The sequence below is a fragment of the Oncorhynchus mykiss genome, chromosome 2 (assembly GCF_057628025.1).
Source record: "Oncorhynchus mykiss isolate SJ-2025 chromosome 2, ASM5762802v1, whole genome shotgun sequence".
NCBI classification, from domain to species: domain Eukaryota; kingdom Metazoa; phylum Chordata; class Actinopteri; order Salmoniformes; family Salmonidae; genus Oncorhynchus; species Oncorhynchus mykiss.
In genome coordinates, this window is record NC_143023.1 from 103,704,269 (window position 1) to 103,720,199 (window position 15,931).

Genomic DNA, 15,931 nt, shown 5'->3' on the forward strand with positions numbered 1-15,931 from the left:
GGAAAAGAGTAACAAGATCGCAAACCCTTATTACTCCCTTCAGGTGACCTGTCCTCACCTCCTGACCTCAACCCCTCCTTCACCTAATCCACAGATGTCCATCTGTCTCCCCTGTATCAACACGGTGCTCTGCTCCCGTCCCCCCAACACATTCCACAGCTATCTGTCCTCCCACAGAGACATAAAACCCAGTCTCTTTCATTTCCTATCATTCATTTACTATCTCCATGTTCAAAGTTAAGCCAATTCCAACAATACAATCAGGGTTAAAGTGGCTGAGCAGCAGGATAAAAAAATAAATAGATAGTAGCAGCAACGCATGGCGTGTGTGTTAGCAGAGAGTCATTTGAATAGAGGCACTGCAGATAGTGCTGATGACTGGTCCGTCCGAACCACGCATGAACAAGGGAATCTATATTCGGAGAGTCTGTTTCTGTCCTGCCCTTGACTTTGGTGCAGGGCTTGTGATGTCCATAGCCTCTTCGTCGCAAAACTCCCTGATCTTCTCAAAAATATATGTTTGTCAAGCTGTGTCCAGTCCAGGTTGGTGCCTGTACAGGCAGACCATCTATGGGAGGAAGGATGTCAGCGTTGTGCAGCAGCTGAAACCTGGTCCCTACTGAGTCTGAACGCTCCCTGGTGACAACAACACTAGGCTCCAGAGCATCGAAGCTGTAAAACAGGAAATCACAAAATAATTGAGAAGATATTACAACCTTGCATAACAAGGATAAGAAGAATGACCTCATACAATGCAAGGAAAATTATATTCACCTGAAGTGCTGGTCCTGCTTCATCAGGTGTTGTTGCCAGCCATAGCTTTCCACCAGCACCGTACCATCCTCCAGTCCAACCAGCTGAGGGATGTTGATCCCTGTCACAGTGCTGTCCTTCACAACACCTGCAATTTCAGACACAGTGTTCACTCTGGTCTTTTTGAAGCGCTGCTCGATGAGGCCGAAGCACCAGTAGGGGGCAAACTTGGTGTGGCCTGTGATCAGGAAGTGAAGGTCCAGACTGTGGTGGAGCTTGTGCATGGTCCACCAGGTACAGTACCAGAGCACAAACGTGTTCTGGGTTTGGCCACTGCAGTTGTGAGGAGTTAAAAAGTCGATGGGACCAGGCTACATAGGGTCAGAAGGATAGTAGATGGGACCTGGCTACATAGGGTCAGAAGGATAGTAGATGGGACCTGGCTACATAGGGTCAGAAGGATAGTAGATGGACCTGGCTACATAGGGTCAGAAGGATTGTAGATGGACCTGCCTACATCGGGTCAGGAGGATAGTAGATGGACCTGCCTACATCGGGTCAGGAGGATAGTAGATGGACCTGGCTACATAGGGTCAGGAGGATAGTAGATGGACCTGGGTCAGAAGGATAGTAGATGGACCTGCCTACATAGGGTCAGAAGGATAGTAGATGGACCTGCCTACATAGGGTCAGAAGGATAGTAGATGGGCCTGGCTACATAGGGTCAGAAGGATAGTAGATGGACCTGGCTACATAGGGTCAGAAGGATAGTAGATGGACCTGGCTACATAGGGTCAGAAGGATAGTAGATGGACCTGCCTACATAGGGTCAGGAGGATAGTAGATGGACCTGGCTACATAGGGTCTGGAGGATAGTAGATGGGACCTGGCTACATAGGTTCAAAAGGATAGTAGATGGGAGCTGGCTACATAGGGTCAGAAGGATAGTAGATGGGAGCTGGCTACATCGGGTCAGGAGGATAGTAGATGGACCAGCCTACATCGGGTCAGGAGGATAGTAGATGGACCTGGCTACATAGGGTCAGAAGGATAGTAGATGGGAGCTGGCTACATAGGGTCAGGAGGATAGTAGATGGGACCTGGCTACATAGGGTCAGGAGGATAGTAGATGGACCTGCCTACATCGGGTCAGGAGGATAGTAGATGGCCCTGCCTACATCGGGTCAGGAGGATAGTAGATGGACCTGGCTACATCGGGTCAGGAGGATAGTAGATGGGCCTGCCTACATCGGGTCAGGAGGATAGTAGATGGACCTGCCTACATAGGGTCAGAAGGATAGTAGATGGACCTGCCTACATCGGGTCAGGAGGATAGTAGATGGACCTGCCTACATCGGGTCAGGAGGATAGTAGATGGACCTGGCTACATCGGGTCAGGAGGATAGTAGATGGACCTGCCTACATAGGGTCAGAAGGATAGTAGATGGGACCTGGCTACATAGGGTCAGGAGGATAGTAGATGGACCTGGCTACATAGGGTCAGAAGGATAGTAGATGGACCTGGCTACATAGGGTCAGAAGGATTGTAGATGGACCTGCCTACATCGGGTCAGGAGGATAGTAGATGGTCCTGCCTACATCGGGTCAGGAGGATAGTAGATGGACCTGCCTACATCGGGTCAGGAGGATAGTAGATGGACCTGGCTACATAGGGTCAGGAGGATAGTAGATGGACCTGCCTACATCGGGTCAGGAGGATAGGAGATGGACCTGAGTCAGGAGGATAGTAGATGGACCTGCCTACATAGGGTCAGAAGGATAGTAGATGGACCTGCCTACATAGGGTCAGAAGGATAGTAGATGGGCCTGGCTACATAGGGTCAGAAGGATAGTAGATGGACCTGGCTACATAGGGTCAGAAGGATAGTAGATGGACCTGGCTACATAGGGTCAGAAGGATAGTAGATGGGACCTGGCCTCATAGGGTCAGAAGGATAGTAGATGGACCTGCCTACATAGGGTCAGAAGGATAGTAGATGGACCTGCCTACATAGGGTCAGGAGGATAGTAGATGGACCTGGCTACATAGGGTCTGGAGGATAGTAGATGGGACCTGGCTACATAGGGTCAAAAGGATAGTAGATGGGAGCTGGCTACATCGGGTCAGGAGGATAGTAGATGGACCTGCCTACATCGGGTCAGGAGGATAGTAGATGGACCTGGCTACATAGGGTCAGAAGGATAGTAGATGGGAGCTGGCTACATAGGGTCAGGAGGATAGTAGATGGGACCTGGCTACATAGGGTCAGGAGGATAGTAGATGGACCTGGCTACATAGGGTCAGAAGGATAGTAGATGGGAGCTGGCTACATAGGGTCAGGAGGATAGTAGATGGACCTGGCTACATCGGGTCAGGAGGATAGTAGATGGACCTGCCTACATCGGGTCAGGAGGATAGTAGATGGACCTGCCTACATCGGGTCAGGAGGATAGTAGATGGACCTGAGTCAGGAGGATAGTAGATGGACCTGGCTACATAGGGTCAGAAGGATAGTAGATGGACCTGGCTACATATGGTCAGAAGGATAGTAGATGGACCTGGCTACATAGGGTCAGAAGGATAGTAGATGGACCTGCCTACATCGGGTCAGGAGGATAGTAGATGGACCTGGCTACATAGGGTCAGGAGGATAGTAGATGGACCTGGCTACATAGGGTCAGGAGGATAGTAGATGGACCTGGCTACATAGGGTCAGGAGGATAGTAGATGGACCTGCCTACATAGGGTCAGGAGGATAGTAGATGGACCTGGCTACATAGGGTCAGGAGGATAGTAGATGGACCTGGGTCAGGAGGATAGTAGATGGACCTGGCTACATAGGGTCAGTAGGATAGTAGATGGACCTGGGTCAGGAGGATAGTAGATGGACCTGGCTACATAGGGTCAGTAGGATAGTAGATGGACCTGGGTCAGGAGGATAGTAGATGGACCTGGCTACATAGGGTCAGTAGGATAGTAGATGGACCTGGGTCAGGAGGATAGTAGATGGACCTGGCTACATAGGGTCAGGAGGATAGTAGATGGACCTGGGTCAGGAGGATAGTAGATGGACCTGGCTACATAGGGTCAGGAGGATAGTAGATGGACCTGGGTCAGGAGGATAGTAGATGGACCTGGCTACATAGGGTCAGGAGGATAGTAGATGGACCTGGCTACATAGGGTCAGGAGGATAGTAGATGGACCTGGCTACATAGGGTCAGGAGGATAGTAGATGGACCTGGCTACATAGGGTCAGGAGGATAGTAGATGGACCTGGCTACATAGGGTCAGGAGGATAGTAGATGGACCTGGCTACATAGGGTCAGGAGGATAGTAGATGGACCTGGCTACATAGGGTCAGGAGGATAGTGCACCTGCAAACAGCAAAAGAACATCAAGTTTAAAAAAAATGTAATGGATCATTATCAGGTAAGGTTCACTTACCTACAAATGTGCAGAGCAGCAGCACTGCAAACATAAACAATCTTGGGAGCTGGAAGTTAAAATGATAACACACAGCCCCACTACACGTACCTCTGGAAAATACAGAAATAATGTGAGATCAATGAAAGTAGTGCCAATCATGTTGGAGGTCAATTAAATCATTCAAATGTGTTTACGCTTTACATACCAAGCGTTGTCATCGAGTCCTTGTAGAGACGCCACACTGCTGCCTTTGTCACATGGGATGGCAGCAGCTTTCCTCCAAAGTGTTTGTGTCCTGGTAATACTATTGCATTATCCTCTGCGTAGTTGTTGAAGTTCACCGCTCGCTGCATGTCCTCATGCTTCAGGTGTAACCTGTTCTTGTTTGGGCCAGCTCTCTTTCTGATGGGAGGTATTAGACCATTCTCCTTGTATGAGGAGAGACAGGTGTGTTCTACAGGTCTTTCTGATGGGAGGCATTAGACCATTCTCCTTGTATGAGGAGAGTCAGGTGTGTTCTACAGGTCTTTCTGATGGGAGGCATTAGACCATTCTCCTTGTATGAGGAGAGTCAGGTGTGTTCTACAGGTCTTTCTGATGGGAGGCATTAGACCATTCTCCTTGTATGAGGAGAGTCAGGTGTGTTCTACAGGTCTTTCTGATGGGAGGCATTAGACCATTCTCCTTGTATGACTGGTGAGGAGAGTCAGGTGTGTTCTACAGGTCTTTCTGATGGGAGGTATTAGACCATTCTCCTTGTATGAGGAGAGTCAGGTGTGTTCTACAGGTCTTTCTGATGGGAGGCATTAGACCATTCTCCTTGTATGAGGAGAGTCAGGTGTGTTCTACAGGTCTTTCTGATGGGAGGCATTAGACCATTCTCCTTGTATGAGGAGAGTCAGGTGTGTTCTACAGGTCTTTCTGATGGGAGGCATTAGACCATTCTCCTTGTATGACTGGTGAGGAGAGTCAGGTGTGTTCTACAGGTCTTTCTGATGGGAGGCATTAGACCATTCTCCTTGTATGACTGGTGAGGAGAGTCAGGTGTGTTCTACAGGTCTTTCTGATGGGAGGCATTAGACCATTCTCCTTGTGTGACTGGTGAAGGGGAGTCAGGCGTGTTCTACTGATGCTGATAGACACAATCCAGATACAAATATTTTGGCTTATTATACAGTAGATAGCCGTAATCACCGTCAGACACACTTGGCTAACTTGATGAGTCGTGTAATCATCTGTTCAGACATACTACCTAAACAGTGAACCTTAATCCTAATCGATAGAGTACTAGCAATTCAAACCGATTGTCATAGCTAGTTAAAGTTAGTCTACATTAGGCTATAACTAGCAATGTGAAATGGCATTCTGAGATAACATTACTACACACAGATCATAAACGTATTGTTAGCTAGCAAGCCAGCCAACAGTAAACTTTAATTTGCGATAAAAACAACTTTGGCAAAATTAGAAATGCATAATATCTGAAACTATAGCTAGACTCTTACCCGTATACAGTTGAAGTCGGAAGTTTACATACACTTGTTAACAAACTATAGTTTTGGCAAGTCGGTTAGGACATCTACTTCGTGCATGACACAAGTCATTTTTCAAACAATTGTTTACAGACAGATTATTTCACTTATAATTCACTGTATCACAATTCCAGTGGGTCAGAAGTTTACATACACTAAGTTGGCTGTGCCTTTAAACAGCTTGGAAAATTCCAGAAAATGTCATGGCTTTAGAAGCTTCTGATAGGCGAATTAACATCATTTGAGTCATTTGGAGGTGTACCTGTGGATGTATTTCAAGGCCTACCTTCAAACTCAGTGCCACTTTGCTTGACATCATGGGAAAATCAAAATAAATCTGCCAAGACCTCAGAATAGAAATTGTAGACCTCCACGAGTCTGATTCATCCTTGGGATCAATTTCCAAACGCCTGAAGTTCCCACGTTCATCTGTATAAACAATAGTACGCAAGTATAAACACCATGGGACCACGCAGCCGTCATACCGCTCAGGAAGGAGACGCATTCTGTCTCCTAGCAATGAACGTACCTTGGTGCGAAAAGTGCAAATCAATCTCAGAACAACAGCAAAGGACCTTGGAAACAGTACAAGAGTATCTATATCCACAGTAAAATGAGTCCTATATCAACATAACCTGAAAGGCCGCTCAGCAAGGAAGAAGCCACTACTCCAACAATATCCTCTGGTCTGATGAAACAAAAATAGAACTGTTTGGCCATAATGACCATTGTTATGTTTGGAGGAAAAAGGGGGAGGCTTGCAAAACGAAGAACACCATCCCAACTGTGAAGCACGGGGGTGGCAGCATCATGTTGTGGGGGTGCTTTGCTGCAGGAGGGTCTGGTGCACTTCACGAAATAGATGGCATCATGAGGCGGGAAAATGATGTGGATATATTGAAGCAACATCTCAAGACATCAGTCTTGCTTAAGTTAATGCTTGGTCGCAAATGGGTCTCCAAATGGAAAATGACCCCAAGCATACTTCCAAAGTTGTGGCAAAATGGCTTAAGGACCAGAAAGTCAAGGTATTGGAGTGGCCATCACAAAGCCCTGACCTTTAAATCCTATAGAAAATGTGTGGGCAGAACTGAAATAGCGTGTGCGAGCGAGGAGGACAACATACCTGACTCAGTTACACCAATCCAAACTCATCGCTTGGCATGTTCAGCCCACTCATTGTCTCAGCTAATCATGGCTAGTGGGAAGGTTACTGACTTTTTCTGTGGCTTAACCAACTAAGCTCGTAATTTATCATTTTATTAATATTTACAGATGGCATAAACCATTATTAAGGCACATGAAAGTTCACATGTTCGAGAAGGAAAACTTTTATACAAAAATAAAATACTTCCACGTTCAAACCGCCCTCCTACCGCTAGGCTACCTGCCTCCCTCTTCCCGCTAGGCTACCTGCCTCCCTCTTCCCGCTAGGCTACCTGCTTCCCGCTTACCGCTAGGCTACCTGCCTTCCTCTTCCCGCTAGGCTACCTTCCTTCCTCTTCCCGCTAGGCTACCTGCCTCCCTCTTCCCGCTAGGCTACCTGCTTCCCGCTTACCGCTAGGCTACCTGCCTCCCTCTTCCCGCTAGGCTACCTGCCTCCAGCTTACCGCTAGGCTACCTGCCTCCCTCTTCCCGCTAGGCTACCTGCCTCCCTCTTCCCGCTAGGCTACCTGCTTCCCTCTTCCCGCTAGGCTACCTGCCTCCAGCTTACCGCTAGGCTACCTGCCTCCCTCTTCCCGCTAGGCTACCTGCCTCCCTCTTCCCACTAGGCTACCTACCTCCCGCTTACCGCTAGGCTACCTGCCGCCCTCTTACCGCTAGGCTACCTGCCTCCCGCTTACCGCTAGGCTACCTGCCTCCCTCTTACCGCTAGGCTACCTGCCTCCCTCCTACCGCTAGGCTACCTGCCTCCCTCTTCCCGCTAGGCTACCTGCCGCCCTCCTACCGCTAGGCTACCTGCCGCCCTCAACAATGTTCTATTACCGCTAGGCTACCTGCCTCCCTCTTACCTCTAGGCTACCTGCCTCCCGCTTACCGCTAGGCTACCTGCCGCCCTCCTACCGCTAGGCTACCTGCCGCCCTCAACAATATTCTATTACCGCTAGGCTACCTGCTTACCGCTAGGCTACCTGCCGCCCTCCTACCGCTAGGCTACCTGCCGCCCTCAACAATGTTCTATTACCGCTAGGCTACCTGCCTCCCTCTTATCGCTAGGCTACCTGCCGCCCTCTTACCGCTAGGCTACCTGCCGCCCTCTTACCGCTAGGCTACCTGCCGCCCTCTTACCGCTATGCTACCTGCCGCCCTCTTACCGCTAGGCTACCTGCCTCCCTCTTACCGCTAGGCTACCTGCCGCCCTCTCACCGCTAGGCTACCTGCTGCCCTCTTACCTCTAGGCTACCTGCTTCCCTCTTACCGCTAGGCTACCTGCCTCCCTCTTACCGCTAGGCTACCTGCCTCCCTCTTACCGCTAGGCTACCTGCCTCCCTCTTACCTCTAGGCTACCTGCTTACCTCTAGGCTACCTGCTTACCGCTAGGCTACCTGCTTACCGCTAGGCTACCTGCCTCCCTCTTACCACTAGGCTACCTGCCGCCATCTTACCGCTAGGCTACCTGCCGCCCTCCTACCGCTAGGCTACCTGCCGCCCTCTTACTGCTAGGCTACCTGCCGCCCTCCTACCGCTAGGCTACCTGCCGCCCTCAACAATATTCTATTACTGCTAGGCTACCTGCCTCCTTCAATATTCTATTGTCATCTGATGTTGTGCTTGGCTGATATTCTGCTCGGCTCTGTGTGTCCTAGGGGGCGTTCCATCCGTCGACCCATGTGTACACCCAGATAGACGTGAAGAGGGTTATCGCCCACGCCAGACTCAGAGGCATTAGGGTCCTGGCTGAATTTGACTCCCCGGGACACACCCAGTCATGGGGCAAAGGTAACACACACACCCACAGTCATGGGGCAAAGGTAGCACACACACCCTCAGTCATGGGGCAAAGGTAACACACACACCCACAGTCATGGGGCAAAGGTAGCACACACACCCTCAGTCATGGGGCAAAGGTCACACACACACACACACACCCTCAGTCATGGGGCAAAGGTCACACACACACACCCTCAGTCATGGGGCAAAGGTCACACACACACACCCTCAGTCATGGGGCAAAGGAAAATCGCACACACCCTCAGTCATGGGGCAAAGGTAACACACACACACCCTCAGTCATAGGGCAAAGGTAACGCACACACAAACAGTCATGGGGCAAAGGTAACACACACACACACAGTCATGGGGCAAAAGTAACACACACACACCCTCAGTCATGGGGCAAAGGTAACACACACACATCCTCAGTCATGGGGCAAAGGTAACACACACACACACAGTCATGGGGCAAAGGTAACACACACACGCACATTAATGGGGCAAAGGTAACACACACAGTCATGGGGCAACGGTAACACACACGTGCACACACACAGTCATGGGGCAAAGGTAACACACATGCATACACCCAGTCATGGGGCAAAGGTAACACACGCATACACCCAGTCATGGGGCAAAGGTAACACACACATACACAGTCATGGGGCAAAGATAACACACACACACACATTAATGGGGCAAAGGTAACACACACAGTCATGGGGCAACGGTAACACACACGTGCACACACACAGTCATGGGGCAAAGGTAACACACACACATCCTCAGTCATGGGGCAAAGGTAACACACACACACACAGTCATGGGGCAAAGGTAACACACACACGCACATTAATGGGGCAAAGGTAACACACACAGTCATGGGGCAACGGTAACACACACGTGCACACACACAGTCATGGGGCAAAGGTAACACACATGCATACACCCAGTCATGGGGCAAAGGTAACACACGCATACACCCAGTCATGGGGCAAAGGTAACACACACATACACAGTCATGGGGCAAAGGTAACACACACACGCACATTAATGGGGCAAAGGTAACACACACAGTCATGGGGCAACGGTAACACACACGTGCACACACACAGTCATGGGGCAAAGGTAACACACATGCATACACCCAGTCATGGGGCAAAGGTAACACACATGCATACACCCAGTCATGGGGCAAAGGTAACACACGCATACACCCAGTCATGGGGCAAAGGTAACACACACATACACAGTCATGGGGCAAAGATAACACACACACACACCCTCAGTCATGGGCAAAGGTACACACACACACACACACACTTAGTCATGGGCAAAGGTAACACACACACGCGCGCGCACGCACACACACACACACACAGTCATGGGGCAAAGGTAACACACACCCAGTCATGGGGCAAAGGTAACACACACCCAGTCATGGACTCTGCTTCTTTTTAAATGTTTTGTTTATTTATTTTACCTTTATTTAACCAGGTAGACTAGTTGAGAACAAGTTCTCATTTACAACTGTGACCTGGCTAAGATAAAGCAAAGCAGTGTGACACAGACAACACAGAGTTACACATGGAGTAAACAATTAACAAGTCAATAACACAGTAGAAAAATAACAAATAAAAAAGAGTCTATATACATTGTGTGCAAAAGGCATGAGGAGGTAGGCGAATAATTACAATTTAGAAGATTAACACTGGAGTGATAAATTATCAGATGGTCATGTACAGGTAGAGATACTGGTGTGCAAAAGAGCAGAAAAGTAAATAAATAAAAACAGTATGGTGATGAGGTAGGTAAATTGGGTGGGCTATTTACCGATGGACTATGAATTGCTAACTAGATTCATAACATCTTAGGTTCTATGACAGAGGTTATAATGTCTTATATAGCCGTTATAAAGGTTTTATAAGCGCACTCCCCAGGACAGCCCAGTCTCCTGACCCATCTCTCCCCACCCATAACCCCCTGACCCCTCTCTCCTCAGGACAGCCCGGTCTCCTGACCCATCTCTCCCCACCCATAACACCCTGACCCCTCTCTCCACAGGACAGCCCGGTCTCCTGACACATCTCTCCCCACCCATAACCCCCTGACCCCTCTCTCCTCAGGACAGCCCGGTCTCCTGACCCATCTCTCCCCACCCATAACCCCCTGACCCCTCTCTCCTCAGGACAGCCCGGTCTCCTGACCCCCTGCTATAAGGGCACAGTTCCCTCTGGGACGTTCGGTCCAGTGAACCCAGCCAACTCCTCCAGCTACCAGTTCATGACCCGCCTGTTTAAAGAGGTCACCTCAGTGTTTCCTGACTCTTACGTCCATCTGGGAGGGGACGAGGTAGACTTCACCTGCTGGTAGGTTGATAAGGCTATACAAACTTGATTAACTGTTGACATTTTTTTGAATAGTGAAAGTGTGTATATATATAAAAAAGTAGTGTATCTCTTGATGCTGTGAGGACATAATTGTTGCTACTGTTCCGTTTGTTTTGTCGAGAGATGTGAAGAGGGTTGTCCGTTACAGTACATCTACTTTGTATGGTCTAACTTCCAATGTGTCAATACACACTGACTATACGAAACATTTGTATTGGTATTTATCAGGGATCACCATTAGTTCATGCCAATGCAGCAGCTACTCTTCCTGTGGTCCAAACACATTGAGGCACTTTCTTTACACATAACACAAAATATAAAACAGTACATCATGTAACAATATTACACCACTACATTATCAGAATGTACAGTACAGTACGTGTGTGTGTGTGCTAGCACTTAAGAGCCCTGCTCTTTCCATGACAGACTGACCAGGTGAAAGCTATGATCCCTTATTGATGTCACTTGTTAAATCCACTTCAATCAGTGTAGATGAAGGGGAGGAGACGGGTTAAAGAAGGATTTTTAAGGCTTGAGACAATTGAGACATGGATTGTATATTTGTGCCATTCAGAGGGTGAATGGGCAAGACTAGATATTTCAGTGCCTTTGAACAGGGTATGGTAGTAGGTACCTTTGAACAGGGTATGGTAGTAGGTGCCTTTGAACGGGGTATGGTAGTAGGTACCTTTGAACAGGGTATGGTAGTAGGTACCTTTGAACAGGGTATGGTAGTAGGTGCCTTTGAACAGGGTATGGTAGTAGGTACCTTTGAACAGGGTATGGTAGTAGGTACCTTTGAACAGGGTATGGTAGTAGGTGTCTTTGAACGGGGTATGGTAGTAGGTGCCTTTGAACGGGGTATGGTAGTAGGCGCCTTTGAACGGGGTACGGTAGTAGGTGTCTTTGAACGGGGTTTGGTAGTAGGTGCCTTTGAACGGGGTATGGTAGTAGGTGCCTTTGAACGGGGTATGGTAGTAGGTGCCTTTGAACGGGGTATGGTAGTAGGTGCCTTTGAACAGGGGTATGGTAGTAGGTGCCTTTGAACGGGGTATGGTAGTAGGTGCCTTTGAACGGGGTGTGATAGTAGGTGCCTTTGAACAGGGGTATGGTAGTAGGTGCCTTTGAACAGGGTATGGTAGTAGGTACCTTTGAATGGGGTATGGTAGTAGGTACCTTTGAACAGGGTATGGTAGTAGGTACCTTTGAACGGGGTATGGTAGTAGGTGTCTTTGAACAGGGGTATGGTAGTAGGTGTCTTTGAACGGGGTATGGTAGTAGGTGTCTTTGAACAGGGTATGGTAGTAGGTGCCTTTGAATGGGGTATGGTAGTGCCAGGCGCACCGGTTTGAGTATCTCAGAACTTGATTTGCTGGGTTTTTCATGCTCAACAGTTTCCCATGTGTATTCATTTTAAGAATCGTCCACCACCTAAAAGAACACCCAGCCAACTTGAGAACAACTGTGAGAAGCATTGGAGTCAGCATGGGCCTACATCCCTTTCGAATGCTTTTGACACCTTGCTGAGTCCATGCCCCGACACATTGAGGCTGTTCTGAGGGCGGGGGGGGGCTTGAATACATATAGCTTGAATACATAACCGTCAGATGTACTATAGCCTGAATACATAACCGTCAGATGTATTGTACTATAGCTTGAATACATAACCGTCAGATGTACTATAGCTTGAATACATAACCGTCAGATGTATTGTACTATAGCTTGAATACATAACCGTCAGATGTACTATAGCTTGAATACATAACCGTCAGATGTACTATAGCTTGAATACATTACCGTCAGATGTACTATAGCTTGAATACATAAGTCAGATGTACTATAGCCTGAATACATAACCGTCAGATGTACTATAGCTTGAATACATAACCATCAGATGTACTATAGCTTGAATACATAACCGTCAGATGTATTGTACTATAGCTTGAATACATAACCGTCAGATGTATTGTACTATAGCTTAAATACATAACCATCAGATGTACTATAGCTTGAATACATAACCATCAGATGTACTATAGCTTGAATACATAACCGTCAGATGTATTGTACTATAGCTTGAATACATAACCGTCAGATGTACTATAGCTTGAATACATAACCGTCAGATGTACTATAGCTTGAATACATAACCGTCAGATGTACTATAGCTTGAATACATAACCGTCAGATGTACTATAGCCTGAATACATAACCGTCAGATGTACTATAGCTTGAATACATAACCATCAGATGTACTATAGCTTGAATACATAACCGTCAGATGTATTGTACTATAGCTTGAATACATAACCATCAGATGTACTATAGCCTGAATACATAACCGTCAGATGTACTATAGCCTGAATACATAACCGTCAGATGTACTATAGCGTGAATACATAACCATCAGATGTACTATAGCTTGAATACATAACCGTCAGATGTACTATAGCTTGAATACATAACCGTCAGATGTACTATAGCCTGAATACATAACCGTCAGATGTACTATAGCTTGAATACATTACCGTCAGATGTACTATAGCTTGAATACATAACCATCAGATGTACTATAGCCTGAATACATAACCGTCAGATGTACTATAGCTTGAATACATAACCGTCAGATGTATTGTACTATAGCTTGAATACATAACCATCAGATGTATTGTACTATAGCTTGAATACATAACCGTCAGATGTACTATAGCTTGAATACATAACCGTCAGATGTACTATAGCTTGAATACATAACCGTCAGATGTACTATAGCTTGAATACATAACCGTCAGATGTACTATAGCTTGAATACATTACCGTCAGATGTACTATAGCTTGAATACATAACCATCAGATGTACTATAGCCTGAATACATAACCGTCAGATGTACTATAGCTTGAATACATAACCGTCAGATGTATTGTACTATAGCTTGAATACATAACCATCAGATGTATTGTACTATAGCTTGAATACATAACCGTCAGATGTACTATAGCCTGAATACATAACCGTCAGATGTACTATAGCTTGAATACATAACCGTCAGATGTACTATAGCTTGAATACATAACCGTCAGATGTACTATAGCTTGAATACATAACCATCAGATGTACTATAGCTTGAATACATAACCGTCAGATGTACTATAGCCTGAATACATAACCGTCAGATGTACTATAGCTTGAATACATAACCATCAGATGTATTGTACTATAGCTTGAATACATTACCGTCAGATGTACTATAGCTTGAATACATAACCATCAGATGTACTATAGCTTGAATACATAACCGTCAGATGTACTATAGCTTGAATACATAACCATCAGATGTATTGTACTATAGCTTGAATACATAACCGTCAGATGTACTATAGCTTGAATACATAACCATCAGATGTATTGTACTATAGCTTGAATACATAACCGTCAGATGTACTATAGCTTGAATACATAACCGTCAGATGTACTATAGCTTGAATACATAACCGTCAGATGTACTATAGCTTGAATACATAACCATCAGATGTACTATAGCTTGAATACATAACCATCAGATGTACTATAGCTTGAATACATAACCATCAGATGTACTATAGCTTGAATACATAACCGTCAGATGTACTATAGCTTGAATACATAACCATCAGATGTATTGTACTATAGCTTGAATACATAACCGTCAGATGTACTATAGCCTGAATACATAACCGTCAGATGTATTGTGCTATAGCTTGAATACATAACCGTCAGATGTACTATAGCTTGAATACATAACCGTCAGATGTACTATAGCTTGAATACATAACCATCAGATGTATTGTACTATAGCTTGAATACATAACCGTCAGATGTACTATAGCCTGAATACATAACCGTCAGATGTACTATAGCTTGAATACATAACTGTCAGATGTACTATAGCTTGAATACATAACCGTCAGATGTACTATAGCTTGAATACATAACCGTCAGATGTACTATAGCTTGAATACATAACCATCAGATGTATTGTACTATAGCTTGAATACATAACCGTCAGATGTACTATAGCGTGAATACATAACCGTCAGATGTACTATAGCTTGAATACATAACCGTCAGATGTACTATAGCTTGAATACATAACCATCAGATGTATTGTACTATAGCTTGAATACATAACCATCAGATGTACTATAGCTTGAATACATAACCGTCAGATGTATTGTACTATAGCTTGAATACATAACTGTCAGATGTACTATAGCTTGAATACATAACCATCAGATGTACTATAGCTTGAATTCATAACCGTCAGATGTGCTATAGCTTGAATACATAACCGTCAGATGTACTATAGCTTGAATACATAACCGTCAGATGTACTATAGCTTGAATACATAACCGTCAGATGTATTGTACTATAGCTTGAATACATAACCATCAGATGTATTGTACTATAGCTTGAATACATAACCGTCAGATGTACTATAGCTTGAATACATAACCGTCAGATGTACTATAGCTTGAATACATAACCGTCAGATGTACTATAGCTTGAATACATAACTGTCAGATGTACTATAGCTTGAATACATAACCGTCAGATGTACTATAGCTTGAATACATAACCGTCAGATGTGCTATAGCTTGAATACATAACCGTCAGATGTACTATAGCTTGAATACATAACCGTCAGATGTACTATAGCTTGAATACATTACCGTCAGATGTACTATAGCTTGAATACATAAGTCAGATGTACTATAGCTTGAATACATAACCGTCAGATGTACTATAGCTTGAATACATAACTGTCAGATGTACTATAGCTTGAATACATAACAGTCAGATGTATTGTACTATAGCTTGAATACATATAGCTTGAATACATAACCGTCAGATGT

General features: G+C 45.9%; 1 protein-coding gene across 5 annotated transcripts in view; it reads left to right on the top strand.

The window, feature by feature from the left end:
• hexa (hexosaminidase subunit alpha) overlaps positions 1–15,931 on the top strand; it is a 54,859-nt gene that overhangs the window by 13,224 nt on the left and 25,704 nt on the right. For 4 of the 5 annotated variants that reach the window (XR_016490358.1, XR_016490360.1, XM_036961273.2 and 1 more), the window contains exons 7-8: positions 8,521–8,653; positions 10,836–11,016. Coding sequence is in view for 3 of the 5 variants with exons in the window: in XM_036961273.2 (XP_036817168.1) it covers positions 8,521–8,653; positions 10,836–11,016 (314 nt within the window). In the remaining 2 variants the exon portion in view is untranslated. Of the gene's footprint in view, positions 1–8,520; positions 8,654–10,649; positions 11,017–15,931 lie in introns of those variants that run through there. The other variant, XM_090214776.1, reaches the window with a different exon arrangement.